This window comes from Bufo bufo, chromosome 11 (assembly GCF_905171765.1).
Source record: "Bufo bufo chromosome 11, aBufBuf1.1, whole genome shotgun sequence".
NCBI classification, from domain to species: domain Eukaryota; kingdom Metazoa; phylum Chordata; class Amphibia; order Anura; family Bufonidae; genus Bufo; species Bufo bufo.
The window spans coordinates 100990514-101017913 of record NC_053399.1 but is presented as its reverse complement, the minus strand read 5'-3'; the positions used below and the strand labels follow the sequence as shown (position 1 = coordinate 101017913).

General features: G+C 58.5%; 2 protein-coding genes and 2 long non-coding RNA genes across 4 annotated transcripts in view; all 4 read right to left on the bottom strand.

Annotated features, from left to right (window-relative positions):
- Positions 1–326: 326 nt before the first annotated feature.
- On the bottom strand, positions 327–9437 carry SLC27A3 (solute carrier family 27 member 3). Its single transcript, XM_040412627.1, has 10 exons — positions 8937–9437; positions 5916–6125; positions 5684–5842; positions 5489–5613; positions 5226–5420; positions 4293–4383; positions 4017–4215; positions 1557–1654; positions 1360–1490; positions 327–1176 (listed from the first exon to the last, which is right to left on the bottom strand). The coding sequence occupies exons 1-10, from the start codon at positions 9421–9423 to the stop codon at positions 1000–1002; spliced, it is 1872 nt and encodes a 623-aa protein (XP_040268561.1). The 5' UTR covers positions 9424–9437; the 3' UTR covers positions 327–999.
- Positions 9438–16836: 7399 nt separating this feature from the next.
- Positions 16837–27400, bottom strand: part of INTS3 (integrator complex subunit 3) — an 88773-nt gene continuing 78209 nt past the window's right edge. Inside the window, exons 26-30 of the mRNA XM_040412619.1 lie at positions 24406–24573; positions 21635–21735; positions 21327–21399; positions 17309–17462; positions 16837–17193 (exon numbers count right to left, since the gene is read on the bottom strand). Of these exons, the coding sequence (XP_040268553.1) occupies positions 17116–17193; positions 17309–17462; positions 21327–21399; positions 21635–21735; positions 24406–24573 (574 nt within the window). The 3' untranslated portion in view covers positions 16837–17115. The remainder of the gene's footprint in view (positions 17194–17308; positions 17463–21326; positions 21400–21634; positions 21736–24405; positions 24574–27400) is intronic.
- LOC120982472 lies at positions 18179–18629 on the bottom strand. Its single transcript, XR_005774905.1, has 3 exons — positions 18595–18629; positions 18274–18335; positions 18179–18235 (listed from the first exon to the last, which is right to left on the bottom strand). It is a non-coding gene; the product is annotated as an uncharacterized LOC120982472 (long non-coding RNA).
- Positions 20187–21319, bottom strand: LOC120982471. The gene is made up of 3 exons (XR_005774904.1): positions 21194–21319; positions 20676–20706; positions 20187–20530 (listed from the first exon to the last, which is right to left on the bottom strand). It is a non-coding gene; the product is annotated as an uncharacterized LOC120982471 (long non-coding RNA).

Sequence of the window (27400 nt, the reverse complement as noted above, 5' to 3'; positions counted from 1 at the left end):
CAGCCCCTGTGCACACAGCGCCACCTTCACTGCCAGGTTCATGTAACTTAGGGAGAGACGGCGATGCATTATGGGGAATATGTAAATTAGGTCACCTTCTTACAGAGCAGGACTCCTCCCAGGTCTCACCTGCACCATGAAGGTGAGGCCAGAGCCACCTCTAGGAGATCTACACCTTCCTCTATGGGGATGATGACATCATCAGGTCCTGGAAGTGGTTCTCCTCATCACCAACCAGAAGAACCAGGGATCTGCAAAGAGGACAACCCAGGAGCCTCCATCACTGAGATATCTATTTACCAGACACAACACTCCAGTCGCTAGAAAAGTCTTTATTGGAAAATTTATTGTAGTAAAAATGTTACAAAAAGTAGAAGAAACAAGAAAAATACAAAATTTTGCAGTTACCATGGAAACACAAGCCCGAGACAGCACTAGACGGCTGAGTGCTGCAGTTGCGTTACTCAACCACTAGATGCTGCTCTTCCCAGCTATTTTTGTTTTGTTTACCTTGTTATTCATAGCAACCAATCACAGCGCAGCTTTCATTTTCCAGGCACACTGTAAGAAATGAGGCTGCACTGTGATTGGCTGCTGTGGGCCTCCACTCAGAAGCTGTACTGTAACAGTCACCCTCCACTCAAAGGTGGAACATTCCTGACTAACTAGCCACGGCGCCATCTGGTGGCCACGTTAGGCAATGGAAAACGGGCAGGGAGGGCACTAATATTCCCAGCATACATTTCCCCCCCCGTCTCTGGCTCCGCCCACTGAGAGCAGCGCAAGATTTAAAGGAACTACATTGTGTCCTGGGGAGGTCGGGGGACGGCAGAAGCTGCATTCTGGGGATCCAGGGATAGCAGCTGTAGTGTAAACAAGGTAGAGGCTCCTTCCGGCAGCGCCCCCTCAGGTCAGTCTCTAGTACTACTTCCAATAGGGCCCCGACACGTGATCAGGACCTTGGATGGGTCTGAGACGTCTTGGAGGGACTACATGAGGTCAGAGTCTAAGGTCAGAGGCCATGATGCGGGAGTAGAGGTCTTCCGTCAGGGGCCGGTAGGTGCGCGCGGCCTCATCCAGGAAGTACAGCGGCTCCTGAATGTGTGACGGGGAGAAGCCATCTTGTACCAGCTGCTGCTTCTGCTGCTTGAAGGTCCCGGTGGACTCCATCTGGTCCTGCAGGTCAGAGAAACGGGTCAGAACAGGCAACGGGTTAGTACCAGCCAGTACAGTCAATTAGCAAGAGGTAAGTGCTCAAGATGGAGATAGATGACAGTGTGGAGGTAAGTACCGATTCACAGTTTCAGCCTGGACAGCAGGGTGTCTGTACGTATGGAGACAGCACCACATAATACCCACCATTACCCGCAAAAACCGCGGACGAGCATAGGACGGGAGGAACTCCACCACGTGACAGAAAACCGCATCCGGGTCCAGCGGGTGCCCAGGGCGCAAGGTGACGGCCGCCATCCCGGTGCGCCCTTCATGACCTGCAGGAGGAGACCAGTTATACCTTCTGCATACAGGGGGCAGTGGCAGAACACGGGACCCCTTACCTGGCACCAACACCCCGTAGACGTTCACCTCCTGAAAGCACTCGAGACCGCTCAATATCTCCGACACCTCCGTGGTGGCCACGTTCTCCCCCTTCCACCTACAGACACAGAGTCAGAGCACCGTGATGGGAGCAGGAGAGCAGAGGAGAGGAAGAAGAAGGATGAGTGAGGAGAGAAGAAGATGATGAGGGAGAGAGCAGAGGATGAGAAGAAGAAGGATGAGGGAGGAGGAGAAGAAGAAGAAGGATGAGGGAGGAGAGCAGAGGAGGAGAAGAAGAAGGATAAAGGAGGAGAAGAAGAAGGATGAGGGAGGAGAGCAGAGAAGGAGATGGATGAGGGAGAAGAGCAGAGAAGGAGATGGATGAGGGAGAAGAGCAGAGAAGGAGATGGATGAGGGAGAAGAGCAGAGAAGGAGATGGATGAGGGAGAAGAGCAGAGAAGGAGATGGATGAGGGAGAAGAGCAGAGAAGGAGATGGATGAGGGAGAAGAGCAGAGAAGGAGATGGATGAGGGAGAAGAGCAGAGAAGGAGATGGATGAGGGAGAAGAGCAGAGAAGGAGATGGATGAGGGAGAAGAGCAGAGAAGGAGATGGATGAGGGAGAAGAGCAGAGAAGGAGATGGATGAGGGAGAAGAGCAGAGAAGGAGATGGATGAGGGAGAAGAGCAGAGAAGGAGATGGGAGCAGAGCAGAGAAGGAGATGGGAGGAGAGCAGAGCAGAGAAGGAGATGGGAGGAGAGCAGAGCAGAGAAGGAGATGGGAGGAGAGCAGAGCAGAGAAGGAGATGGGAGGAGAGCAGAGCAGAGAAGGAGAGGGGAGGAGAGCAGAGAAGGAGAGGGGAGGAGAGCAGAGAAGGAGATGGGAGGAGAGCAGAGCAGAGAAGGAGATGGGAGGAGAGCAGAGAAGGAGATGGGAGGAGAGCAGAGAAGGAGATGGGAGGAGAGCAGAGAAGGAGATGGGAGGAGAGCAGAGAAGGAGAGGGGAGGAGAGCAGAGCAGAGAAGGAGATGGGAGGAGAGCAGAGAAGGAGATGGGAGGAGAGCAGAGAAGGAGAGGGGAGGAGAGCAGAGCAGAGAAGGAGAGGGGAGGAGAGCAGAGCAGAGAAGGAGAGGGGAGGAGAGCAGAGCAGAGAAGGAGAGGGGAGGAGAGCAGAGAAGAGAAGGAGAGGGGAGGAGAGCAGAGAAGGAGATGGGAGGAGAGCAGAGAAGGAGATGGGAGGAGAGCAGAGCAGAGAAGGAGAGGGGAGGAGAGCAGAGCAGAGAAGGAGATGGGAGGAGAGCAGAGAAGGAGAGGGGAGGAGAGCAGAGAAGGAGATGGGAGGAGAGAAGGAGATGGGAGGAGAGCAGAGCAGAGAAGGAGAGGGGAGGAGAGCAGAGAAGGAGAGGGGAGGAGAGCAGAGCAGAGGAGGAGAGCAGAGAAGGAGATGGGAGGAGAGCAGGGGAGGAGAGCAGAGCAGAGAAGGAGAGGGGAGGAGAGCAGAGCAGAGAAGGAGAGGGGAGGAGAGCAGAGAAGGAGATGGGAGGAGAGAAGGAGATGGGAGGAGAGCAGAGCAGAGAAGGAGAGGGGAGGAGAGCAGAGCAGAGAAGGAGAGGGGAGGAGAGCAGAGAAGGAGATGGGAGGAGAGCAGAGAAGGAGATGGGAGGAGAGCAGAGCAGAGAAGGAGATGGGAGGAGAGAAGAGCAGAGAAGGAGAGGGGAGGAGAGCAGAGCAGAGAAGGAGATGGGAGGAGAGCAGAGAAGGAGATGGGAGGAGAGCAGAGCAGAGAAGGAGATGGGAGGAGAGAAGAGCAGAGAAGGAGAGGGGAGGAGAGCAGAGCAGAGAAGGAGATGGGAGGAGAGCAGAGAAGGAGATGGGAGGAGAGCAGAGCAGAGAAGGAGATGGGAGGAGAGCAGAGCAGAGAAGGAGATGGGAGGAGAGCAGAGCAGAGAAGGAGATGGGAGGAGAGAAGAGCAGAGAAGGAGAGGGGAGGAGAGCAGAGCAGAGAAGGAGATGGGAGGAGAGCAGAGAAGGAGATGGGAGGAGAGCAGAGCAGAGAAGGAGATGGGAGGAGAGCAGAGAAGGAGATGGGAGGAGAGCAGAGCAGAGAAGGAGATGGGAGGAGAGAAGGAGATGGGAGGAGAGCAGAGCAGAGAAGGAGATGGGAGGAGAGAAGGAGATGGGAGGAGAGAAGGAGATGGGAGGAGAGCAGAGAAGGAGAGGGGAGGAGAGCAGAGCAGAGAAGGAGATGGGAGGAGAGAAGAGCAGAGAAGGAGATGGGAGGAGAGCAGAGAAGGAGATGGGAGGAGAGCAGAGCAGAGAAGGAGAGGGGAGGAGAGCAGAGCAGAGAAGGAGATGGGAGGAGAGCAGAGCAGAGAAGGAGATGGGAGGAGAGCAGAGCAGAGAAGGAGATGGGAGGAGAGCAGAGAAGGAGATGGGAGCAGAGAAGATGAGGGGAGCGCAGAGGAGGGGCTGAGGGTCAGCACCTGAAGGTGTCGCCCGTCCGGTCCCGGAAGTAGACGTGGCCGAGGTTGTCCTGCATCATCAGGTCCCCGGTGTTAAAGTAACAGTCCCCGGGCCGGAAGACGTCTCTCAGCAGCTTCTTCTCCGACAGCTCCCGGCTGCCCACGTACCCCAAGAATGGAGAAGTGGGGGTCACAGGGGAGATGAGGAGCCCCGTCTCTCCTGCACACAGAGACACAGCCCCCGTAAACACCCTACTGACAGCAAGCAGAGGTAGAAGATTCACCAAGAGGACAAACCTGTGCTGGTCAGCTGACACCAACCCTGGCCGTCCCTCACCGGCTCCCCCTGCTGGATGTCATAGCGGATGAGCTCAAAGGAGCAGAAACGCTGCAGAACACAAAGGGGGGAGAGGGGGGCACAAACTTATCCACTGCAGAACATCGCACCCTCCACTGCTGACAGATGCCTAGATATATCCTGCAGATTATTACACCTCTGACCTCTCTACAGATCTGCAGAACATCGCTCTGTCCCCTCTGCCTCCTGACAGATACACAATGATATCTCCTGCAGACTATTACACCTCTCTAGATCGGCAGAACATCGCTCTGTCCTCTCTACCCCCTGACAGATACATAGTGATATATCCTGCAGATTATTACACCTCTCTAGAGATCTGCAGAACATCGCACCCTCCACTGCTGACAGATGCCTAGAGATATCCTGCAGATTATTACACCTCTGACCTCTCTACAGATCTGCAGAATATCGCTCTGTCCTCTCTACCCCCTGACAAATACATAGTGATATATCCTGCAGATTATTACACCTCTGACCTCTCTACAGATCTGCAGAACATCGCTCTGTCCTCTCTACCTCCTGACAGATACATAGTGATATATCCTGCAGATTATTACACCTCTGACCTCTCTACAGATCTGCAGAACATCGCTCTGTCCTCTCTACCTCCTGACAGATACATAGTGATATATCCTGCAGATTATTACACCTCTGACCTCTCTACAGATCTGCAGAATATCGCTCTGTCCTCTCTACCCCCTGACAAATACATAGTGATATATCCTGCAGATTATTACACCTCTGACCTCTCTACAGATCTGCAGAACATCGCTCTGTCCTCTCTACCTCCTGACAGATACATAGTGATATATCCTGCAGATTATTACACCTCTGACCCCTCTACAGATCTGCAGAATGGTGGTACCCACCTTGTACAGGAATGTACCACGACCGACAGCTCCGGGGGTGGCGGTGTAGTTCAGGAAGCTGATGTTGAATTCCGTCATCCCGTACGTCTCGAAGATCTTAACGTTCCCGAAGCGTCGGGTGAAATCCTTCCAGACGTCGGGGCGCAGTCCGCTTCCGGCCGCCAATCGCACTTTATGCCTCGTCTCATCCTCGCTCTGCATGAAAAGTAAAGAGTCACATGATGCGGGCAGCGGCCTCCGGCGCGGGGCGGGCGCGGTGGTACCTGCGGCTGGTTGGTGAGGTAGCGGCACAGCTCCCCGATGTACTGGAAGACGGTCACCCCGTGTTTTCGGCAGTCGCTCCAGAAGTGAGAGGCGGAGAATCGCTCCTTCAGGACTAGGGTGGCCCCTGGAAGAGAAGCCCCCATGTCAGTAGCCTGGCCGTGGCTCCCCCCCGCTGGCGCCCTGTCAGCACTCACCGATCCCCAGGCAGCCGCCCACCCCCAGCAGGGCTCCGGACTTGTGGTAGAGGGGCAGCGACATGTAGATGACGTCCCCGGCGCCGGCCCCGCACAGATGGTAGAAGGCGCAGCACAGCAGGGTCTTCAGGTTACTGATCCGCGCCGCCTTGGGCAGCCCTGGCGGGAGACAGGGAACGTCAGGTGACCACCAGCCACGCCCCCGGGTCATGTGATCGCCCGCCATCATTACCTGTGGTCCCTGATGTGAAGATGCAGATGGCCGTATCCAGGGGGTTCTCGGGGGTCCCAGTCAGGCCCGGCGGAGGGCTCTCTGACGCCTCCTCCATCAGATCCTGCATGTTAATGACCCCGGGGGGAAACTGTCCCGGCCCCATCACCCAGACGGTGACCCCCATGTCCTGCAGCTCCGGGAGAATCTCCAGGACCGCGGCAAAGAGCTCTGAGCGACAAGAACAGGACATCAGTACACACTGCAGGGGTCAGCACATAACGGGGTCAGTATTCGGCAGGGGTCAGCATACGGCAGGGGTCAGGAGTCAGCATACGGCAGGGGTCAGCATACGGCAGGGGTCAGGAGTCAGCATACGGCAGGGGTCAGCATACGGCAGGGGTCAGCATACGGCAGGGGTCAGGAGTCAGCATACGGCAGGGGTCAGCATACGGCAGGGGTCAGGAGTCAGCATACGGCAGGGGTCAGCATACGGCAGGGGTCAGGAGTCAGCATACGGCAGGGGTCAGGATACAGCAAGGGTCAGGGGTCAGCATACAGCAAGTGGTCAGGACACAGCAGGGGTCAGGAGTCGGCATACGGCAGGGGTCAGGAGTCGGCATAAGGCAGGGGTCAGGAGTCGGCATAAGGCAGGGGTCAGGAGTCGGCATACGGCAGGGGTCAGGGGTCGGCATACGGCAGGGGTCAGGGGTCGGCATACGGCAGGGGTCGGCATACGGCAGGGGTCGGCATACGGCAGGGGTCGGCATACGGCAGGGGTCGGCATACGGCAGGGGTCAGGAGTCGGCATAAGGCAGGGGTCAGGAGTCGGCATAAGGCAGGGGTCAGGAGTCGGCATACGGCAGGGGTCAGGAGTCGGCATACGGCAGGGGTCAGGGGTCGGCATACGGCAGGGGTCAGGGGTCGGCATACGGCAGGGGTCAGGGGTCGGCATACGGCAGAAGTCGGCATACGGCAGGGGTCAGGGGTCGGCATACGGCAGGGGTCGGCATACGGCAGAAGTCGGCATACGGCAGGGGTCAGGGGTCGGCATACGGCAGGGGTCGGCATACGGCAGGGGTCGGCATACGGCAGGGGTCGGCATACGGCAGGGGTCAGGGGTCGGCATACGGCAGGGGTCAGGGGTCGGCATACGGCAGGGGTCAGGGGTCGGCATACGGCAGGGGTCAGGGGTCGGCATACGGCAGGGGTCAGGAGTCGGCATACGGCAGGGGTCAGGAGTCGGCATACGGCAGGGGTCAGGAGTCGGCATACGGCAGGGGTCAGGAGTCGGCATACGGCAGGGGTCAGGAGTCGGCATACGGCAGGGGTAAGGGGTCGGCATACGGCAGGGGTCAGGGGTCAGCATACGGCAGGGGTCAGGGGTCAGCATACGGCAGGGGTCAGGGGTCAGCATACGGCAGGGGTCAGGGGTCAGCATACGGCAGGGCTCGGCATACGGCAGGGCTCGGCATACGGCAGGGCTCGGCATACGGCAGGGCTCGGCATACGGCAGGGCTCGGCATACGGCAGGGGTCAGGGGTCGGCATACGGCAGGGGTCAGGGGTCGGCATACGGCAGGGGTCAGGAGTCGGCATACGGCAGGGGTCAGGAGTCGGCATACGGCAGGGGTCAGGAGTCGGCATACGGCAGGGGTCAGGAGTCGGCATACGGCAGGGGTCAGGAGTCGGCATACGGCAGGGGTCAGGAGTCGGCATACGGCAGGGGTCAGGAGTCGGCATACGGCAGGGGTCAGGAGTCGGCATACGGCAGGGGTCAGGAGTCGGCATACGGCAGGGGTCAGGAGTCGGCATACGGCAGGGGTCAGGAGTCGGCATACGGCAGGGGTCAGGAGTCGGCATACGGCAGGGGTCAGGAGTCGGCATACGGCAGGGGTCAGGAGTCGGCATACGGCAGGGGTCAGGAGTCAGCAGGGGTCGGCATACGGCAGGGGTCAGGAGTCGGCAGGGGTCAGCATACGGCAGGGGTCAGGAGTCAGCATACGGCAGGGGTCGGCATAAGGCAGGGGTCAGGAGACGGCAGGGGTCGGCATACGGCAGGGGTCAGGAGACGGCAGGGGTCGGCATACGGCAGGGGTCAGGAGTCGGCATACGGCAGGGGTCAGGAGTCGGCATACGGCAGGGGTCAGGAGTCGGCATACGGCAGGGGTCAGGAGTCGGCATACGGCAGGGGTCAGGAGTCAGCAGGGGTCGGCATACGGCAGGGGTCGGCATACGGCAGGGGTCAGGAGTCAGCAGGGGTCGGCATACGGCAGGGGTCGGCATACGGCAGGGGTCAGGAGACGGCAGGGGTCGGCATACGGCAGGGGTCAGGAGACGGCAGGGGTCGGCATACGGCAGGGGTCAGGAGTCGGCATACGGCAGGGGGCAGCATACTGCAGGGGTCAGGGGTCGGCATACGGCAGGGGTCAGGAGTCGGCATACGGCAGGGGTCAGGAGTCGGCATACGGCAGGGGTCAGGAGTCGGCATACGGCAGGGGTCAGGAGTCGGCATACGGCAGGGGTCAGGAGTCGGCATACGGCAGGGGTCAGGAGTCGGCATACGGCAGGGGTCAGGAGTCGGCATACGGCAGGGGTCAGGAGTCGGCATACGGCAGGGGTCAGGAGTCGGCATACGGCAGGGGTCAGGAGTCAGCAGGGGTCGGCATACGGCAGGGGTCAGCATACGGCAGGGGTCAGGAGTCAGCATACGGCAGGGGTCGGCATACGGCAGGGGTCAGGAGACGGCAGGGGTCGGCATACGGCAGGGGTCAGGAGACGGCAGGGGTCGGCATACGGCAGGGGTCAGGAGTCGGCATACGGCAGGGGGCAGCATACTGCAGGGGTCAGGGGTCGGCATACGGCAGGGGTCAGCATACGGCAGGGGTCAGGAGACGGCAGGGGTCGGCATACTGCAGGGGTCAGGAGACGGCAGGGGTCAGGAGACGGCAGGGGTCGGCATACTGCAGGGGTCAGGGGTCAGCATACAGCAGGGGTTAAGGGTCAGCAGGGGTTAAAGGTCAGGGGTCGTTAGTCTCGTTACCCGGGCTGGTGATGAGGCCCCGGGCCCCGCAGGCCGCCAGGCAGTGTCTCAGGGCCCCTCGGCGGACGTTGGTGTTCAGGAAGGCCGCCACCATGCGCAGCTTGTGCAGGGAGAACCAGGCGGCCAGGAAGCGCGGCTCGTTCCCGAGGAGCAGGGCCACAGTGGCCCCGGGGGGGAGCGGGGCGGCGGCGGCGGAGGAGAGGGCCCGGGCGGCGCGGTTGCTGCGGGCCTCCAGCTGCCGGTAGGTGACGCTCTGGTCCCGGTACAGAAGGAAGACGGAGTCCGGCCGAGCCCGGAGCTGCAGCTGGAAGAGCCCCGGGAGGGAGAGCGCCCCCTGCTGGAGCCAGCGCCGCACACAGCGCCTCAGCCGCGCCGCCCGCACACTGAAGCGGAGGTCCTCCAGCAGCAGCCGGAGCCGCAGGGGCCCCCGGGGCCACAACCACAGCCCCAGGAGCGGGAGCAGCAGGAGAGCCAGCCAGAGCGCCATCACCAGAGAGCCGGGGCACGCCCACACGACGGGGACACGCCCCTCACACAGTACGCCCCATTCCCCCCTCTACCATCTACTACTACTCCTCTCATGTAAGACTACTACCCCCTCCAGCTAATATCTACTACCCCCCCCCCCCCCCCCCCCCCTCAGAGTCCCCTTACAGCAGTGCTACCCCCTCAGAGTCCCCTTACAGTAGTGCTTCCCCCTCAGCGCTCACTTACAGCAGTGCTGCCCCCTCAGCGCTCACTTACAGCAGTGCTGCCCCCTCAGGGCTCACTTACAGCAGTGCTACCCCCTCAGAGTCCCCTTACAGCTGAGCTGCCCCCTTACAACAGTGCTGTTCCTTTAGTGCCCCCTTACAGCAGTGCTACCCCCTCAGCGCTCACTTACAGCAGTGCTACCCCCCTCAGAGTCCCCTTACAGCTGAGCTGCCCCCTTACAGCTGAGCTGCCCCCTTACAGCAGTGCTACCCCCTCAGTGCCCCCTTATAGCAGTGCTGCCCCCTCAGTGCCCCCTTGCAGCAGTGCTGTTCCTTTAGTGCCCCCTTACAGCAGTGCTACCCCCTCAGAGCTCACTTACAGCAGTGCTGCCCCCTCAGTGCCCTCTTACAGCAGAGCTGCCCCCTTACAGCAGTGCTACCCCCTCAGTGCCCCCTTACAGCAGTGCTGCCCCCTCAGTGCCACCTTACACCAGTGCTACCCACTCAGAGTCCCCTTACAGTAGTGCTGTCCCCTCAGTGCCCCCTTACAGCAGTACTGCCCTTCAGTGCCCCCTTACAGCAGTGCTATCCCCTCAGTGCCCACTTACAGCAGTGCTGCCCCCTCAGTGCCCCCTTACAGCAGTGCTGTTCCTTTAGTGCCCTCTTACAGCAGTGTTACCCCCTCAGAGTCCCCTTACAGAAGTGCTACCCCCTCAGTGCCCACTTACAGCAGTGCTACCCCCTCAGTGCCCCCTTACAGCATTGTTGTTCCTTTAGTGCCCCCTTACAGCAGTGCTACCCCCTCAGAGTCCCCTTACAGCAGTGCTACCCCCTCAGCGCTCACTTACAGCAGTGCTTCCCCCTCAGTCCCCTTACAGCAGTGCTGCCCCTTCAGCACTCACTTACAGCAGTGCTGTCCCCTCAGTGCCCACTTACAGCAGTGCTGCCCCCTCAGTGCCCCCTTACAGCAGTGCTGTTCCTTTAGTGCCCCCTTACAGCAGTGCTGTTCCTTTAGTGCCCCCTTACAGCAGTGCTACCCCCTCAGAGTCCTCTTACAGCAGTGCTACCCCCTCAGCGCTCACTTACGGCAGTGCTACCCCCCTCAGAGTCCCCTTACAGCAGTGCTACCCCCTCAGCGCTCACTTACAGCAGTGCTACCCCCCTCAGAGTCCCCTTACAGCAGTGCTACCCCCTCAGCGTCCCCTTACAGCAGTTACCCCCTCAGCGCTCACTTACAGCAGTGCTGCCCCCTCAGTGCCCTCTTACAGCAGAGCTGCCCCCTTACAGCAGTGCTACCCCCTCAGTGCCCCCTTACAGCAGTGCTGCCCCCTCAGTGCCCCCTTACAGCAGTGCTGTTCCTTTAGTGCCCCCTTACAGCAGTGCTACCCCCTCAGAGTCCCCTTACAGCAGTGCTACCCCTCAGCACTCACTTTCAGCAGTGCTGCCTCCTCAGTGCCCTCTTACAGCAGAGCTGCCCCCTTACAGCAGTGCTACCCCCTCAGTGCCCCCTTACAGCAGTGCTGCCCCCTCAGTTCCCCCTTACAGCAGTGCTGTTCCTTTAGTGCCCCCTTACAGCAGTGCTACCCCCTCAGCGCTCACTTACGGCAGTGCTAACCACCTAGCGTGTCTGGTCTCATTATAAAGCTGTATGGCATGCACATACTTATACTTCTAATTGATTTGGCACCACACAAAGAAGAAGGAGAGTCGCATGAATTGCGATGACACTACCCCCCACAGAGTCCCTTTACAGCAGTTACCCCCTCAGCGCTCACTTACAGCAGTGCTGCCCCCTCAGTGCCCTCTTACAGCAGAGCTGCCCCCTTACAGCAGTGCTACCCCCTCAGTGCCCCCTTACAGCAGTGCTGTTCCTTTAGTGCCCCCTTACAGCAGTGCTACCCCCTCAGAGTCCCCTTACAGCAGTGCTGTTCCCTCAGTGCCCACTTACAGCAGTGCAGCCCCCTAACAGGACTGCTACCCCCTCAGTGCCCCCTTACAGCAGTGCTGCCCCCTCAGTGCCCCCTTACAGCAGTGCTACCCCCTCAGAGTCCACTTACAGCAGTGCTGCCCCCTCAGCGCTCACTTACAGCAGTGCTACCCCCTCAGAGTCCCCTTACAGTAGTGCTGCCCCCTCAGCGCTCACTTACAGCAGTGTTACCCCCTCAGAGTCCCCTTACAGCAGTGCTGTCCCCTCAGAGCCCACTTACAGCAGTGCTGCCCCCTCAGTTCCCCCTTACAGCAGTGCTGTTCCTTTAGTGCCCCCTTACAGCAGTGCTACCCCCTCAGCACTCACTTTCAGCAGTGCTGCCTCCTCAGTGCCCTCTTACAGCAGAGCTGCCCCCTTACAGCAGTGCTACCCCCTCAGTGCCCCCTTACAGCAGTGCTGCCCCCTCAGTTCCCCCTTACAGCAGTGCTGTTCCTTTAGTGCCCCCTTACAGCAGTGCTACCCCCTCAGCGCTCACTTACGGCAGTGCTACCCCCCTCAGAGTCCCTTTACAGCAGTTACCCCCTCAGCGCTCACTTACAGCAGTGCTGCCCCCTCAGTGTCCTCTTACAGCAGAGCTGCCCCCTTACAGCAGTGCTACCCCCTCAGTGCCCCCTTACAGCAGTGCTGTTTCTTTAGTGCCCCCTTACAGCAGTGCTACCCCCTCAGAGTCCCCTTACAGCAGTGCTGTTCCCTCAGTGCCCACTTACAGCAGTGCAGCCCCCTAACAGGAGTGCTACCCCCTCAGTGCCCCCTTACAGCAGTGCTGCCCCCTCAGTGCCCCCTTACAGCAGTGCTACCCCCTCAGAGTCCACTTACAGCAGTGCTGCTCCCTCAGCGCTCACTTACAGCAGTGCTACCCCTTCAGAGTCCCCTTACAGCAGTGCTGTTCCCTCAGTGCCCACTTACAGCAGTGCAGCCCCCTAACAGGAGTGCTACCCCCTCAGTGCCCCCTTACAGCAGTGCTACCCCCTCAGAGTCCACTTACAGCAGTGCTGCCCCCTCAGCGCTCACTTACAGCAGTGTTACCCCCTCAGAGTCCCCATACAGCAGTGCTGTCCCCTCAGAGCCCACTTACAGCAGTGCTACCCCCTCAGAGTCCCCTTACAGCAGTGCTGTCCCCTCAGAGCCCACTTACAGCAGTGCTACCCCCTCAGAGTCCCCTTACAGCAGTGCTGCCCCCTTACAGCAGTGCTGCCCCCTCAGTGCCCCCTTACAGCAGTGCTACCCCCTCAGAGTCCACTTACAGCAGTGCTGCCCCCTCAGCGCTCACTTACAGCAGTGCTGCCCCCTCAGCGCTCACTTACAGCAGTGCTACCCCCTCAGAGTCCTCTTACAGCAGTGCTGTCCCCTCAGTGCCCACTTACAGCAGTGCAGCCCCCTTACAGCAGTGCTACCCCCTCAGAGTCCCCTTACAACAGTGCTGTCCCCTCAGTGCCCACTTACTGCAGTGCTACCCCCTCAGTGCCCCCTTACAGCAGTGCTGCCCCCTCAGTGCCCCCTTACAGCAGTGCTGTTCCTTTAGTGCCCCCTTACAGCAGTGCTACCCCCTCAGAGTCCCCTTACAGTAGTGCTGCCCTCTCAGCGCTCACTTACAGCAGTGCTGTCCCCTCAGTGCCCACTTACAGCAGTGCAGCCCCCTTACAGCAGTGCTACCCCCTCAGAGTCCCCTTACAGCAGTGCTACCCCCTCAGCGCTCACTTACAGCAGTGCTGTCCCCTCAGTGCCCACTTACAGCAGTATGAAGATGAAAGACGGCACTTGCCAATAAAAGTCCAATTCTTACTTTATTGTTCCACATAGACACAGAACGTACAGGCAGACGAGAGGCTACCCCTGGAGGGATCTCCATAAATCAATGTTAAGAGCTTCACGATTCCCTCAGGATAACTTGTTGCTTGGTAAAAAAAAATCCTAAAAGGGATAAAGGAAATCGGACCCCTCACAGGTTTAGGTTTTCATATAAACATAGCCCGACGGCGGATGCCACCCGTAGGACTATATAACATAATGGCCTGACGCAGAGAAAACCTATAGCTGCGTTTAGGCATAGCCATCCCTTGAAAGACAGGTTGGTCCGGAGCAGATATTCGGACACATGGCTGAAGGAATACGTCCCTAGGGGCAAACGCAAACGTGGGAAGTGTTCATTCTGTAGATACAACCCTCAGCCCAGGATTATCACCTGGCGTCCTGATAATGCGTCCCGGTGGTCGCTTCTATATCGGTAAAACTATCCGACCGTTATTTGAAAGAATAAGAGAGCAGTTTAATTTGGTGACATCTTTTGTCCACGGCTGGATAAACATGTCGGAGACACATGGAGGTGACCCCAGGGTGCTAACAGTCTCAGGCCTGGAAGCAGTCCGCTTTATACCAGCAGGGGGCGATAGACACACTCCATTATTACGCGGATCATTAAAGCCAATGCCATGGGCTCGTTAGGTCGGAATGACCTTTATAGGCATTGTTGTATTGTTGCACCTTATTGTTAGGTTCATGTATTTTATGTATTATCGGTAGCGCTGCTTGTGCGCATGTCTGTCTTGGCGGCGCTGATGCATAAAAGTGACACTACGTAAGGAGGCCCGAGGAAGCGTGATCTAAGCAGGACAGCCGTGGCCTCACGTACCCCTATCGTCCGCCTGTACGTTTCTGTGTCTATGTGGAACAATAAAGTAAGAATTGGACTTTTATTGGCGAGACTGAGCACCACTAAAGTCTGCTGTGAGCCCCGGTGTCACCATCGCAGAGAATGTTCCCTTTACGTAAAAACAGTGGAGGAGAGTTGGAGTAGTGCCGTCCTATCTGCCGATTTATCTGTGTGCCCCTTAAAGCAGTGCTGTCCCCTCAGTGACCCCTTACAGTAGTGCTGTTCCTTTAGTGCCCCCTTACAGCAGTGCTACCCCTTCAGTGTCCCCTTACAGCAGAGCTGCCCCCTCAGTGCCTCGTTACAGCAGAGCTGCCCCCCTTACAGCAGAGCTTCCCCCTCAGTGCCTCCTTACAGCAGTGGTGCCCCCTTACAGCAGTACTACCCCTTCAGTGTCCCCTTACAGCAGTGCTACCCCTTCAGTGTCCCCCTACAGCAGTGCTGTCCCCTCAGTGCCTCCTTACAGCAGTGCTGTCCCCTCAGTGCCTCCTTACAGCAGTGCTGTCCCCTCAGTGCCCCCTTATAGTAGTGCTGCCCCTGCGGGTAGCCATAATGTTCCAACACTTAACTGACCAATCAGGATGAGCCACGTTATAGTCAGTGACTAAAACATAGATGAACTCGATGGTCATGTCCCCTCTATGGACCCCACCACGCCCCCTCCAGCAGCTGTGGGACCACCTCAATGGTTGTGTCCCCTCTATGGACCCCACCACGCCCCCTCCAGCAGCTGTGGGACCACCTCCATGGTCGTGTCTCCTCTATGGACCCCACCACGCCCCCTCCAGCAGCTGTGGAACACCTCCATGGTCGTGTCCCCTCTATGGACCCCACCATGACCCCTCCAGCAGCTGTGGGACCACCTCGATGGCCGTGTCCCCTCTATGGACCCCACCATGCCCCCTCCAGCAGCTGTGGGACCTCCTCGATGGTTGTGTCCCCTCTATGGACCCCACAACGCCCCCTCCAGCAGCTGTGGGACCACCTCGATGGTTGTGTACCCTCTATGGACCCCACCATGCCCCCTCCAGAAGCTGTGGGACCACCTCGATAGTAGTGTCCCCTCTATGGACCCCACCACGCCCCCTCCAGCAGCTGTGGGACCACCTCGATGGTTGTGTCCCCTCTATGGACCCCACCACGCCCCCTCCAGCAGCTGTGGGACCTCCTCGATGGTTGTGTCCCCTCTATGGACCCCACCATGCCCCCTCCAGCAGCTGTGGGAGCACCTCGATGGTCGTGTCCCCTCTATGGAACCCACCACGCCCCCTCCAGCAGCTGTGGGACCTCCTCGATAGTAGTGTCCCCTCTATGGACCCCACCACGCCCCCTCCAGCAGCTGTGGGACCACCTCGATGGTTGTGTCCCCTCTATGGACCCCACCACGCCCCCTCCAGCAGCTGTGGGACCACCTCGATGGTTGTGTCCCCTCTATGGACCCCACCATGCCCACTCCAGAAGCTGTAGGACCACCTCGATGGTCGTGTCCCCTCTATGGAACCCACCACGCCCCCTCCAGCAGCTGTGGGACCTCCTCGATGGTTGTGTCCCCTCTATGGACCCCACCATGCCCCCTCCAGCAGCTGTGGGACCTCCTCGATGGTTGTGTCCCCTCTATGGACCCCACCATGCCCCCTCCAGCAGCTGTGGGACCACCTCGATGGTCGTGTCCGCTCTATGGAACCCACCACGCCCCCTCCAGCAGCTGTGGGACCTCCTCGATGGTTGTGTCCCCTCTATGGACCCCACAACGCCCCCTCCAGCAGCTGTGGGACCTCCTCGATGGTTGTGTCCCCTCTATGGACCCCACCATGCCCCCTCCAGCAGCTGTGAGACCACCTCGATAGTAGTGTCCCCTCTATGGACCCCACCACACCCCCTCCAGCAGCTGTAGGACCTCCTCGATGGTAGTGTGCCCCTCTATGGACCCCTCCAGCAGCTGTGGGACCACCTCGATGGTCGTGTCCCCTCTATGGACCCCACCACGCCCACTCCAGCAGCTGTGGGACCTCCTCGATGGTTGTGTCCCCTCTATGGACCACACAACGCCCCCTCCAGCAGCTGTGGGACCACCTCGATGGTCGTGTCCCCTCTATGGACCCCACCACACCCCCTCCAGCAGCTGTGGGACCACCTCGATAGTAGTGTCCCCTCTATGGACCCCACCACACCCCCTCCAGCAGCTGTAGGACCTCCTCGATGGTCGTGTGCCCCTCTATGGACCCCTCCAGCAGCTGTGGGACCACCTCGATGGTCGTGTCCCCTCTATGGACCCCACCACACCCCCTCCAGCAGCTGTGGGATGCATTGCAGTCAGCATGGCTCCAGATACCTGTGACAAGCTCCCAGGACCTTATGGAGTCACTCGGGGCCCGTCCAGCTGCACACGGGGGTGAGATTGGCGGCTGGTGACCCGACCTTACATATTAACGTATAGTGACAGTTATAGTATTGCCTGTATTCTATTGAGTGGTGCTCTTTTCTTACCGCCGGGGGCGTCGCTGTGACAACCTCTCAGCAGTAACTGTATATGGTTTTCATTCCACAGCATTCCTCTGTGCTGCTGTGGGTTGTCAGTGAGCAGACCTGGTTGTCAGGAATTCTTTTATTTGTGATGTAAAATATCTTGCGGTATAAATCGCCCGGTTGGCGCGCTATTCGCCGCCAGGAGACATTTATTTACAGTCCAGTAAGAAAATATTAAATTTGCTTCAGTATAAACATCCTGCCGCGGGCATCCCGTGTGGGGGAGGGGAGCTGGCTGTGCCCCCTGCGAGCTTGGTCTCTGTGAAGATGGCATCTGCCCGATCCAGACCAGAGAATAATCATGTGACCCTCATCCGGCTCCGCCCCTCAGTCACTGTCTGACCCGACCGCCGCCGAGCCCTTCCGCTTCCTTTTTGTGGGTTTCGGCTTTGCATCTTCCTCCTCCTACATGTGAGACGCAGAGGACAGCAAAGGGTTAAAGGGACCCCAACAGCAATCACCCCCATCATCCTGCTGCCGCAGGCCACCCCACAGAGGCTGCACTCTCCCCGGTGCTCACCGAGGCACTGCTGGACGCAGACTCCTCCTCCGTATTAGCGGGCTGTGCCGCGTTCTTCCTGCTGCGCGGACTCGTCATGGGACCTTTCCGCCGGCTCTTGGGCGGTTTTGTTGAGTCTTCATACTCCTCGGCCAATGAGAAAAGGTCGCTGAACCTGAGGAGCAGTAAGCTCTGTGGTCAGCGTCACCCTACTGTGGGTGCAGTACCCAGGGTAACCAGCAGGTGGCAGCATGTGACCTCTAACTGCATCCAGCAGGCTGCAGCACGTGTGTCACCTCTCACTACATCCAGCAGGCGGCAGCACGTGTGTCACCTCTCACTACATCCAGCAGCACGTGTGTCACCTCTCACTACATTCAGCAGCACGTGTGTCACCTCTCACTACATCCAGCAGGCGGCAGCACGTGTGTCACCTCTCACTGCATCCAGCAGGCTGCAGCACGTGTGTCACCTCTCACTGCATCCAGCAGCACGTGTGTCACCTCTCACTACATCCAGCAGGCGGCAGCACGTGTGTCACCTCTCACTACATCCAGCAGGCGGCAGCACGTGTGTCACCTCTCACTGCATCCAGCAGGCGGCAGCACGTGTGTCACCTCTCACTACATCCAGCAGGCGGCAGCACGTGTGTCACCTCTCACTACATCCAGCAGGCGGCAGCACGTGTGTCACCTCTCACTGCATCCAGCAGGCGGCAGCACGTGTGTCACCTCTCACTACATCCAGCAGGCGGCAGCACGTGTCACCTCTCACTACATCCAGCAGGCGGCAGCACGTGTGTCACCTCTCACTACATCCAGCAGGCGGCAGCACGTGTGTCACCTCTCACTACATCCAGCAGGCGGCAGCACGTGTCACCTCTCACTACATCCAGCAGGCGGCAGCACGTGTGTCACCTCTCACTACATCCAGCAGCACGTGTGTCACCTCTCACTGTATCCAGCAGGTGGCAGCACGTGTGTCACCTCTCACTGCATCCAGCAGCACGTGTGTCACCTCTCACTACATCCAGCAGCACGTGTGTCACCTCTCACTGCATCCAGCAGGTGGCAGCACGTGTGTCACCTCTCACTACATTCAGCAGGCGGCAGCACGTATGTCACCTCCCACTGCATCCAGCAGGCGGCAGCACGTGTGTCACCTCTCACTACATTCAGCAGGCGGCAGCACGTATGTCACCTCCCACTGCATCCAGCAGGCGGCAGCACGTGTGTCACCTCTCACTACATCCAGCAGCACGTGTGTCACCTCTCACTACATCCAGCAGGCGGCAGCACGTGTGTCACCTCTCACTACATCCAGCAGCACGTGTGTCACCTCTCACTGTATCCAGCAGGTGGCAGCACGTGTGTCACCTCTCACTGCATCCAGCAGGTGGCAGCACGTGTGTCACCTCTCACTACATTCAGCAGGCGGCAGCACGTATGTCACCTCCCACTGCATCCAGCAGGCGGCAGCACGTGTGTCACCTCTCACTACATCCAGCAGGCGGCAGCACGTGTGTCACCTCTCACTGCATCCAGCAGGCGGCAGCACGTGTGTCACCTCTCACTACATCCAGCAGGCGGCAGCACGTGTGTCACCTCTCACTGCATCCAGCAGGTGGCAGCACGTGTCACCTCTCACTGCATCCAGCAGGTGGCAGCACGTGTGTCACCTCTCACTGCATCCAGCAGGCGGCAGCACGTGTCACCTCTCACTGCATCCAGCAGGTGGCAGCACGTGTGTCACCTCTCACTGCATCCAGCAGGTGGCAGCACGTGTGTCACCTCTCACTGCATCCAGCAGGAGGCAGCACGTGTGTCACCTCTCACTGCATCCAGCAGGCGGCAGCACGTGTGTCACCTCTCACTGCATCCAGCAGGTGGCAGCACGTGTGTCACCTCTCACTGCATCCAGCAGCACGTGTGTCACCTCTCACTACATCCAGCAGGCGGCAGCACGTGTGTCACCTCTCACTGCATCCAGCAGCACGTGTGTCACCTCTCACTACATCCAGCAGCCCGTGTGTCACCTCTCACTACATCCAGCAGCACGTGGGTCACCTCTCACTACATCCAGCAGGCGGCAGCACGTGTGTCACCTCTCACTACATCCAGCAGGCGGCAGCACGTGTGTCACCTCTCACTACATCCAGCAGGCGGCAGCACGTGTGTCACCTCTCACTGCATCCAGCAGGCGGCAGCATGTGTGTCACCTCTCACTGCATCCAGCAGGTGGCAGCACGTGTGTCACCTCTCACTACATCCAGCAGCACGTGTGTCACCTCTCACTGCATCCAGCAGGAGGCAGCACGTGTGTCACCTCTCACTGCATCCAGCAGGCGGCAGCACGTGTGTCACCTCTCACTACATCCAGCAGGCGGCAGCACGTGTGTCACCTCTCACTACATCCAGCAGCACGTGTGTCACCTCTCACTACATCCAGCAGCACGTATGTCACCTCTCACTACATCCAGCAGCACGTGTGTCACCTCTCACTGCATCCAGCAGGAGGCAGCACGTGTGTCACCTCTCACTGCATCCAGCAGGCGGCAGCACGTGTGTCACCTCTCACTACATCCAGCAGGCGGCAGCACGTGTGTCACCTCTCACTACATCCAGCAGCACGTGTGTCACCTCTCACTACATCCAGCAGCACGTGGGTCACCTCTCACTACATCCAGCAGCACGTATGTCACCTCTCACTACATCCAGCAGGCGGCAGCACGTGTGTCACCTCTCACTACATCCAGCAGGCGGCAGCACGTGTGTCACCTCTCACTACATCCAGCAGGCGGCAGCACGTGTGTCACCTCTCACTACATCCAGCAGGCGGCAGCACGTGTGTCACCTCTCACTACATCCAGCAGCACGTGTGTCACCTCTCACTACATCCAGCAGGCGGCAGCACGTGTGTCACCTCTCACTACATCCAGCAGGCGGCAGCACGTGTGTCACCTCTCACTACATCCAGCAGGCGGCAGCACGTGTGTCACCTCTCACTACATCCAGCAGGCGGCAGCACGTGTGTCACCTCTCACTACATCCAGCAGGCGGCAGCACGTGTGTCACCTCTCACTACATCCAGCAGGCGGCAGCACGTGTGTCACCTCTCACTACATCCAGCAGCACGTGTGTCACCTCTCACTACATCCAGCAGCACGTGTGTCACCTCTCACTACATCCAGCAGCACGTGTGTCACCTCTCACTACATCCAGCAGGCGGCAGCACGTGTGTCACCTCTCACTGCATCCAGCAGGAGGCAGCACGTGTGTCACCTCTCACTACATCTAGCAGGCGGCAGCACGTGTGTCACCTCTCACTACATCCAGCAGCACGTGTGTCACCTCTCACTGCATCCAGCAGGCGGCAGCACGTGTGTCACCTCTCACTACATCCAGCAGCACGTGTGTCACCTCTCACTACATCCAGCAGGCGGCAGCACGTGTGTCACCTCTCACTACATCCAGCAGGCGGCAGCACGTGTGTCACCTCTCACTACATCCAGCAGGCGGCAGCACATGTGTCACCTCTCACTACATCCAGCAGGCGGCAGCACGTGTGTCACCTCTCACTACATCCAGCAGGCGGCAGCACGTGTGTCACCTCTCGCTACATCCAGCAGGCGGCAGCACGTGTGTCACCTCTCACTACATCCAGCAGGCGGCAGCACGTGTGTCACCTCTCACTGCATCCAGCAGCACGTGTGTCACCTCTCAATACATCCAGCAGGCGGCAGCACGTGTGTCACCTCTCACTACATCCAGCAGGTGGCAGCACGTGTGTCACCTCTCACTACATCCAGCAGGCGGCAGCACGTGTGTCACCTCTCACTACATCCAGCAGGCGGCAGCACGTGTGTCACCTCTCACTACATCCAGCAGGCGGCAGCACGTGTGGCACCTCTCACTACATCCAGCAGCACGTGTGTCACCTCTCACTACATCCAGCAGCACGTGTGTCACCTCTCACTACATCCGGCAGGCGGCAGCACGTGTGGCACCTCTCACTACATCCGGCATTTGGTGGCACTTACTTCATCTTGTGCGCCTCGTCACAGCTGGCCTGGACGTGCTGCAGGGCCTGTAAGATGGGCGTCTGGCTGAAAACTAACAGGAAGAACCAGTTATAAGGCAGCCTGCCCCCCTCCCCCTCGACAACAGCGTCTACATTAGCCCCATGTCCTCTCACAACAAGGTCTACACGACCTCTCCACTGCTGCACATTTACAAGTAGCATGCAGTACTCCTGTCTGACCAGCAGATGGCGGCAGAGCCCTACAGTGGACGATGTGGTAGCGGAGGTCATGTGATAGTGGGCGGGGCCGGCAGGTGCCATACTCACAGTTCTGCTTGGTGTTGGACAGGTTCAGTCGCAGGTTATCCAGATGCTCCAGAATCTGCTCCAGCGTCAGCTGCGCCAGCTTACTGCTCGAGCTCCGCAGGCTGCAAAAAGCAAGATGGCGGAGTCATGAGCGGGCACCCAGCTCTCCCTGACTCCTGATGGGAGGACCCATGACAGCTCTGCCTGACTCCTGATGGGAGGACCCATGACAGCTCTCCCTGACTCCTGATGGGAGGAAACCATGACAGCTCTCCCTGACTCCTGATGGGAGGACACCATGACAGCTCTGCCTGACTCCTGATGGGAGGACACCATGACAGCTCCCTGACTCCTGATGGGAGGACACCATGACAGCTCTGCCTGACTCCTGATGGGAGGACACCATGACAGCTCTGCCTGACTCCTGATGGGAGGACCCATGACAGCTCTCCCTGACTCCTGATGGGAGGACACCATGACAGCTCTCCCTGACTCCTGATGGGAGGACACCATGACAGCTCTGCCTGACTCCTGATGGGAGGACCCCATGACAGCTCCCTGACTCCTGATGGGAGGACCCCATGACAGCTCCCTGACTCCTGATGGGAGGACACCATGACAGCTCTGCCTGACTCCTGATGGGAGGACCCCATGACAGCTCTGCCTGACTCCTGATGGGAGGACACCATGACAGCTCTGCCTGACTCCTGATGGGAGGACACCATGACAGCTCTGCCTGACTCCTGATGGGAGGACACCATGACAGCTCTGCCTGACTCCTGATGGGAGGACCCCATGACAGCTCTGCCTGACTCCTGATGGGAGGACCCCATGACAGCTCTGCCTGACTCCTGATGGGAGGACACCATGACAGCTCTGCCTGACTCCTGATGGGAGGACCCCATGACAGCTCTGCCTGACTCCTGATGGGAGGACACCATGACAGCTCTGCCTGACTCCTGATGGGAGGACACCATGACAGCTCTGCCTGACTCCTGATGGGAGGACACCATGACAGCTCTGCCTGACTCCTGATGGGAGGACCCCATGACAGCTCTGCCTGACTCCTGATGGGAGGACCCCATGACAGCTCTGCCTGACTCCTGATGGGAGGACACCATGACAGCTCTGCCTGACTCCTGATGGGAGGACACCATGACAGCTCTGCCTGACTCCTGATGGGAGGACACCATGACAGCTCTCCCTGACTCCTGATGGGAGGACACCATGACAGCTCTGCCTGACTCCTGACGGGAGGACCCCATGACAGCTCTCCCTGACTCCTGATGGGAGGACACCATGACAGCTCTGCCTGACTCCTGATGGGAGGACCCATGACAGCTCTGCCTGACTCCTGATGGGAGGACCCCATGACAGCTCTGCCTGACTCCTGACGGGAGGACACCATGACAGCTCTGCCTGACTCCTGATGGGAGGACACCATGACAGCTCTGCCTGACTCCTGATGGGAGGACACCATGACAGCTCTGCCTGACTCCTGATGGGAGGACACCATGACAGCTCTCCCTGACTCCTGATGGGAGGACACCATGACAGCTCCCTGACTCCTGATGGGAGGACCCCATGACAGCTCTGCCTGACTCCTGATGGGAGGACACCATGACAGCTCTGCCTGACTCCTGATGGGAGGACCCCATGACAGCTCTGCCTGACTCCTGATGGGAGGACCCCATGACAGCTCTGCCTGACTCCTGATGGGAGGACCCCATGACAGCTCCCTGACTCCTGATGGGAGGACACCATGACAGCTCTGCCTGACTCCTGATGGGAGGACACCATGACAGCTCTGCCTGACTCCTGATGGGAGGACACCATGACAGCTCTCCCTGACTCCTGATGGGAGGACACCATGACAGCTCTCCCTGACTCCTGATGGGAGGACACCATGACAGCTCTGCCTGACTCCTGACGGGAGGACCCCATGACAGCTCTCCCTGACTCCTGATGGGAGGACACCATGACAGCTCTGCCTGACTCCTGATGGGAGGACCCATGACAGCTCTGCCTGACTCCTGATGGGAGGACCCCATGACAGCTCTGCCTGACTCCTGACGGGAGGACACCATGACAGCTCTGCCTGACTCCTGATGGGAGGACACCATGACAGCTCTGCCTGACTCCTGATGGGAGGACACCATGACAGCTCTGCCTGACTCCTGATGGGAGGACACCATGACAGCTCTCCCTGACTCCTGATGGGAGGACACCATGACAGCTCTCCCTGACTCCTGATGGGAGGACCCCATGACAGCTCCCTGACTCCTGATGGGAGGACACCATGACAGCTCTGCCTGACTCCTGATGGGAGGACCCCATGACAGCTCTCCCTGACTCCTGACGGGAGGACACCATGACAGCTCTGCCTGACTCCTGATGGGAGGACACCATGACAGCTCTGCCTGACTCCTGATGGGAGGACCCCATGACAGCTCTGCCTGACTCCTGATGGGAGGACCCCATGACAGCTCTGCCTGACTCCTGATGGGAGGACACCATGACAGCTCTCCCCGACTCCTGATGGGAGGACCACATGACAGCTCTGCCTGACTCCTGATGGGAGGACCCCATGACAGCTCTCCCTGACTCCTGATGGGAGGACCCCATGATAGCTCTCCCCGACTCCTGATGGGAGGACCACATGACAGCTCTCCCTGACTCCTGATGGGAGGACCCCATGATAGCTCTGCTTGACTTGTGCAGTACAGAGGGCAATGGTCAGTATAAGGCCCCCTGAAGGCTCTGGGAAGGCTGCTGGGAGTTGTAGTCCTCACCTCTGGCGCTTGCGGGGGAGGCTGTTGTTCTTGATGAGCAGGGACTTGATGTGCTCGGCCAGGGGGTCGTCGTGCTTCAGGCACCAGTGCCGCAGGATGCTGGTGGTGAACTGGTCGTCGGGGTGGTACGGGCGGCTCAGCACCATCTTCACCATTTCCTCTGTTGGCCTGAACATGGGGGAAGCAGCAATAGGGAGGGATGAAACAAGCGGCAAATAACGGAACACCCCCCAGCCGGCCGCCCGCAGCCCACAAGCAATAAGGGAGAGGGGGCTGTAAGAGACCCCCCCAGGAGCTGCACCTGAGCCACAGCGCCAAGTCTCCCACCCACCACACTACCTCCCTCATACCCCTCTGCTCCCGACATGCCCTCCCCTTGCTGCCCCTTCATGCCCCTCTGCTCTGGTTATGCCCTCCCCTTGCTGCCCCTCTGCTCTTATGCCCTCTCCTTGCTGCCTCCTTTGTGCCCCTCTGCTCTAGTTATGCCCTCCCCTTGCTGCCCCTCTGCTCTTATGCCCTCCCCTTGCTGCCCCTTCATGCCCCTCTGCTCTGGTTATGCCCTCCCTTTGCTGCCCCTTCATGCTTCTCTGCTCTTGTTATGCCCTCTCCTTGCTGCCCCTTTGCTCTTGTTATGCCCTCCCCTTGCTGCCCCCTTCATGCCCCTCTGCTCTTGTTATGCCCTCTCCTTGCTGCCCCCTTCATGCCCCTCTGCTCTAGTTATACCCTCTCCTTGCTGCTCCCTCCATGCCCCTCTGCTCTTATAGAAACCTAGAATGTGTCGGCAGATGAGAACCATTTGGCCCATCTAGTCTGCCCAATATACTGAGTACTATGGATAGCCCCCGGCCCTATCTTATATGAAGGATAGCCTTATGCCTATCCCATGCATGCTTAAACCCCTTCACTGTATTTGCAGCTACCACTTCTGCAGGAAGGCTATTCCATGCATCCACTACTCTCTCAGTAAAGTAATACTTCCTGATATTACTGTTAACCCTTTGCCCCTCTAATCTAACACTATGTCCTCTTGTGGTAGTTTTTCTTCTTGTAAATCTTCTCTCCTCTTTTCCCTTGTTGATTCCCTTTATGTATTTAGCAGTTTCTCTCATCTCCCCTCGGTCTCGTCTTTCTTCCAAGCTCTACATGTTAAGGTCCTTTAATCTTTCCTGGTAAGTTTTATCCTGCAATCCATGTACCAGTTTAGTAGCTCTTCTCTGAACTCTCTCCAAAGTATCAGTATCCTTCTGGAGATATGGTCTCCAGTACTGAGCACAATACTCCAGATGAGGTCTCACCAGTGCTCTGTAGAGCGGCATGAGTGCCCCCCTCTGTCTACTGGTAATGCCTCTCCCTATACACCCCAGCATTCTGCTAGCATCTCCTGCTGCTCTATGACATGGTCTGCCTACCTTTAAGTCTTCTGAAATAATGACCCCTAAATCCCTTTCCTCATATACTGAGGTCAGGACTGTATCACTGATTGTATATTCTGCTCTTGGGTTTTTACGCCCCAGGTGCATTATCTTGCACTTATCAACATTACATTTTAGTTGCCAGAGTTCTGACCATTCCTCTAGTTTTCCTAAATCCTTTTCCATTTGGTGTGTCCCTCCAGGAACATCAACCCTGTTACAGATCTTTGTGTCATCAGCAAAAAGACAAACCTTACCATCGAGGCCTTCTGCAATGTATATTACCCAATATGGGTCCCAGAACAGACCCCTGAGGTCCCCACTGGTAACAAGACCATGGTCTGAATATACTCCATGGACTACAACCCTCTGTTGTCTGTCACTCAGCCACTGCCTAATCCATTCCACAATATGGGAGTCCAAGCCCAAAGACTGCACTTTATTGATAAGTCTTCTATGTGGGACAGTATCAAAAGCCTTACTGAAGTCTAGATAAGCGATGTCTACTGCACCTCCGCCGTCTATTGTTTTAGTCACCCAGTCAAAAAAATCAATAAGATTAGTCTGACATGATCTCCCTGAAGTAAACCCAGGCTGGTCTTCATCTTCCAATCCATGGGATTTTAGATGTTCCACAATCCTCTCCTTAAGTATGGTTTCCATTCATTTCCCCACTATTGATGTCAGGCTTACTGGTCTATAGTTGCCTGATTCCTCCCTACTACCTTTCTTGTGAATGGGCACAACATTTGCTAATTTCCAATCTTCTGGGACGACTCCTGTTGCCAGTGATTGGTTAAATAAATCTGTTAATGGTTTTGCTAGTTCAGCGCTGAGCTCTTGTTATGCCCTCTCTTTGATGCCTCCTTTGTGTTCCTCTACTCCCATAATGCCCTTCCCTTACTGCCTCTTTCATGCCCCTCTGCTCTAGTTATGCCCTCCCCTTGCTGCCTCCTTCGTGCCCCTTTGCTCCTGTCATACCCTCCCCTTGCTGCCCCCTTCATGCCCCTCTGCTCTCATTCCTATGAGCTGCAGACACCAGGTGGCGGCACATTATCACTGCAGGGCTCCTAACTCTCTGCTGCCGTCATCTTTCCCCTCACAATAGCAGCATTCATTGGAGAGCACAGGGATCAGACCGCAAGATACAATTCCGAGCTGATTACTGCACCCCCTGCCCTGTATAAATAAGACGCCCCCCGCTGCACCGCTATACACTGCACATCACTGGCTGTTCCCTACAATACTCCTGTCACGTTAATACTGCCTTCCCTTCCCGCCCCCGAGGCCAGGCGCCCTCCACCACCGCCCCCGAGGCCAGGCGCCCTCCACCCCCAAGTTCAGGCGCCCCCACGGCCAGGGACTTCCCCTCCCGCCCCAAGGCCAAGCGACCTCCACCCCCGCCCCCGAGGCCAGGCGCCCTCCGCCCCCGCCCCCGAGGCCAGGCGCCCTCCGCCCCCGCCCCCGAGGCCAGGCGCCCTCCGCCCCCGAGGCCAGGCGCCCTCCGCCACCGCCCCCGAGGCCAGGCGCCCTCCGCCACCGCCCCCGAGGCCAGGCGCCCTCCGCCACCGCCCCCGAGGCCA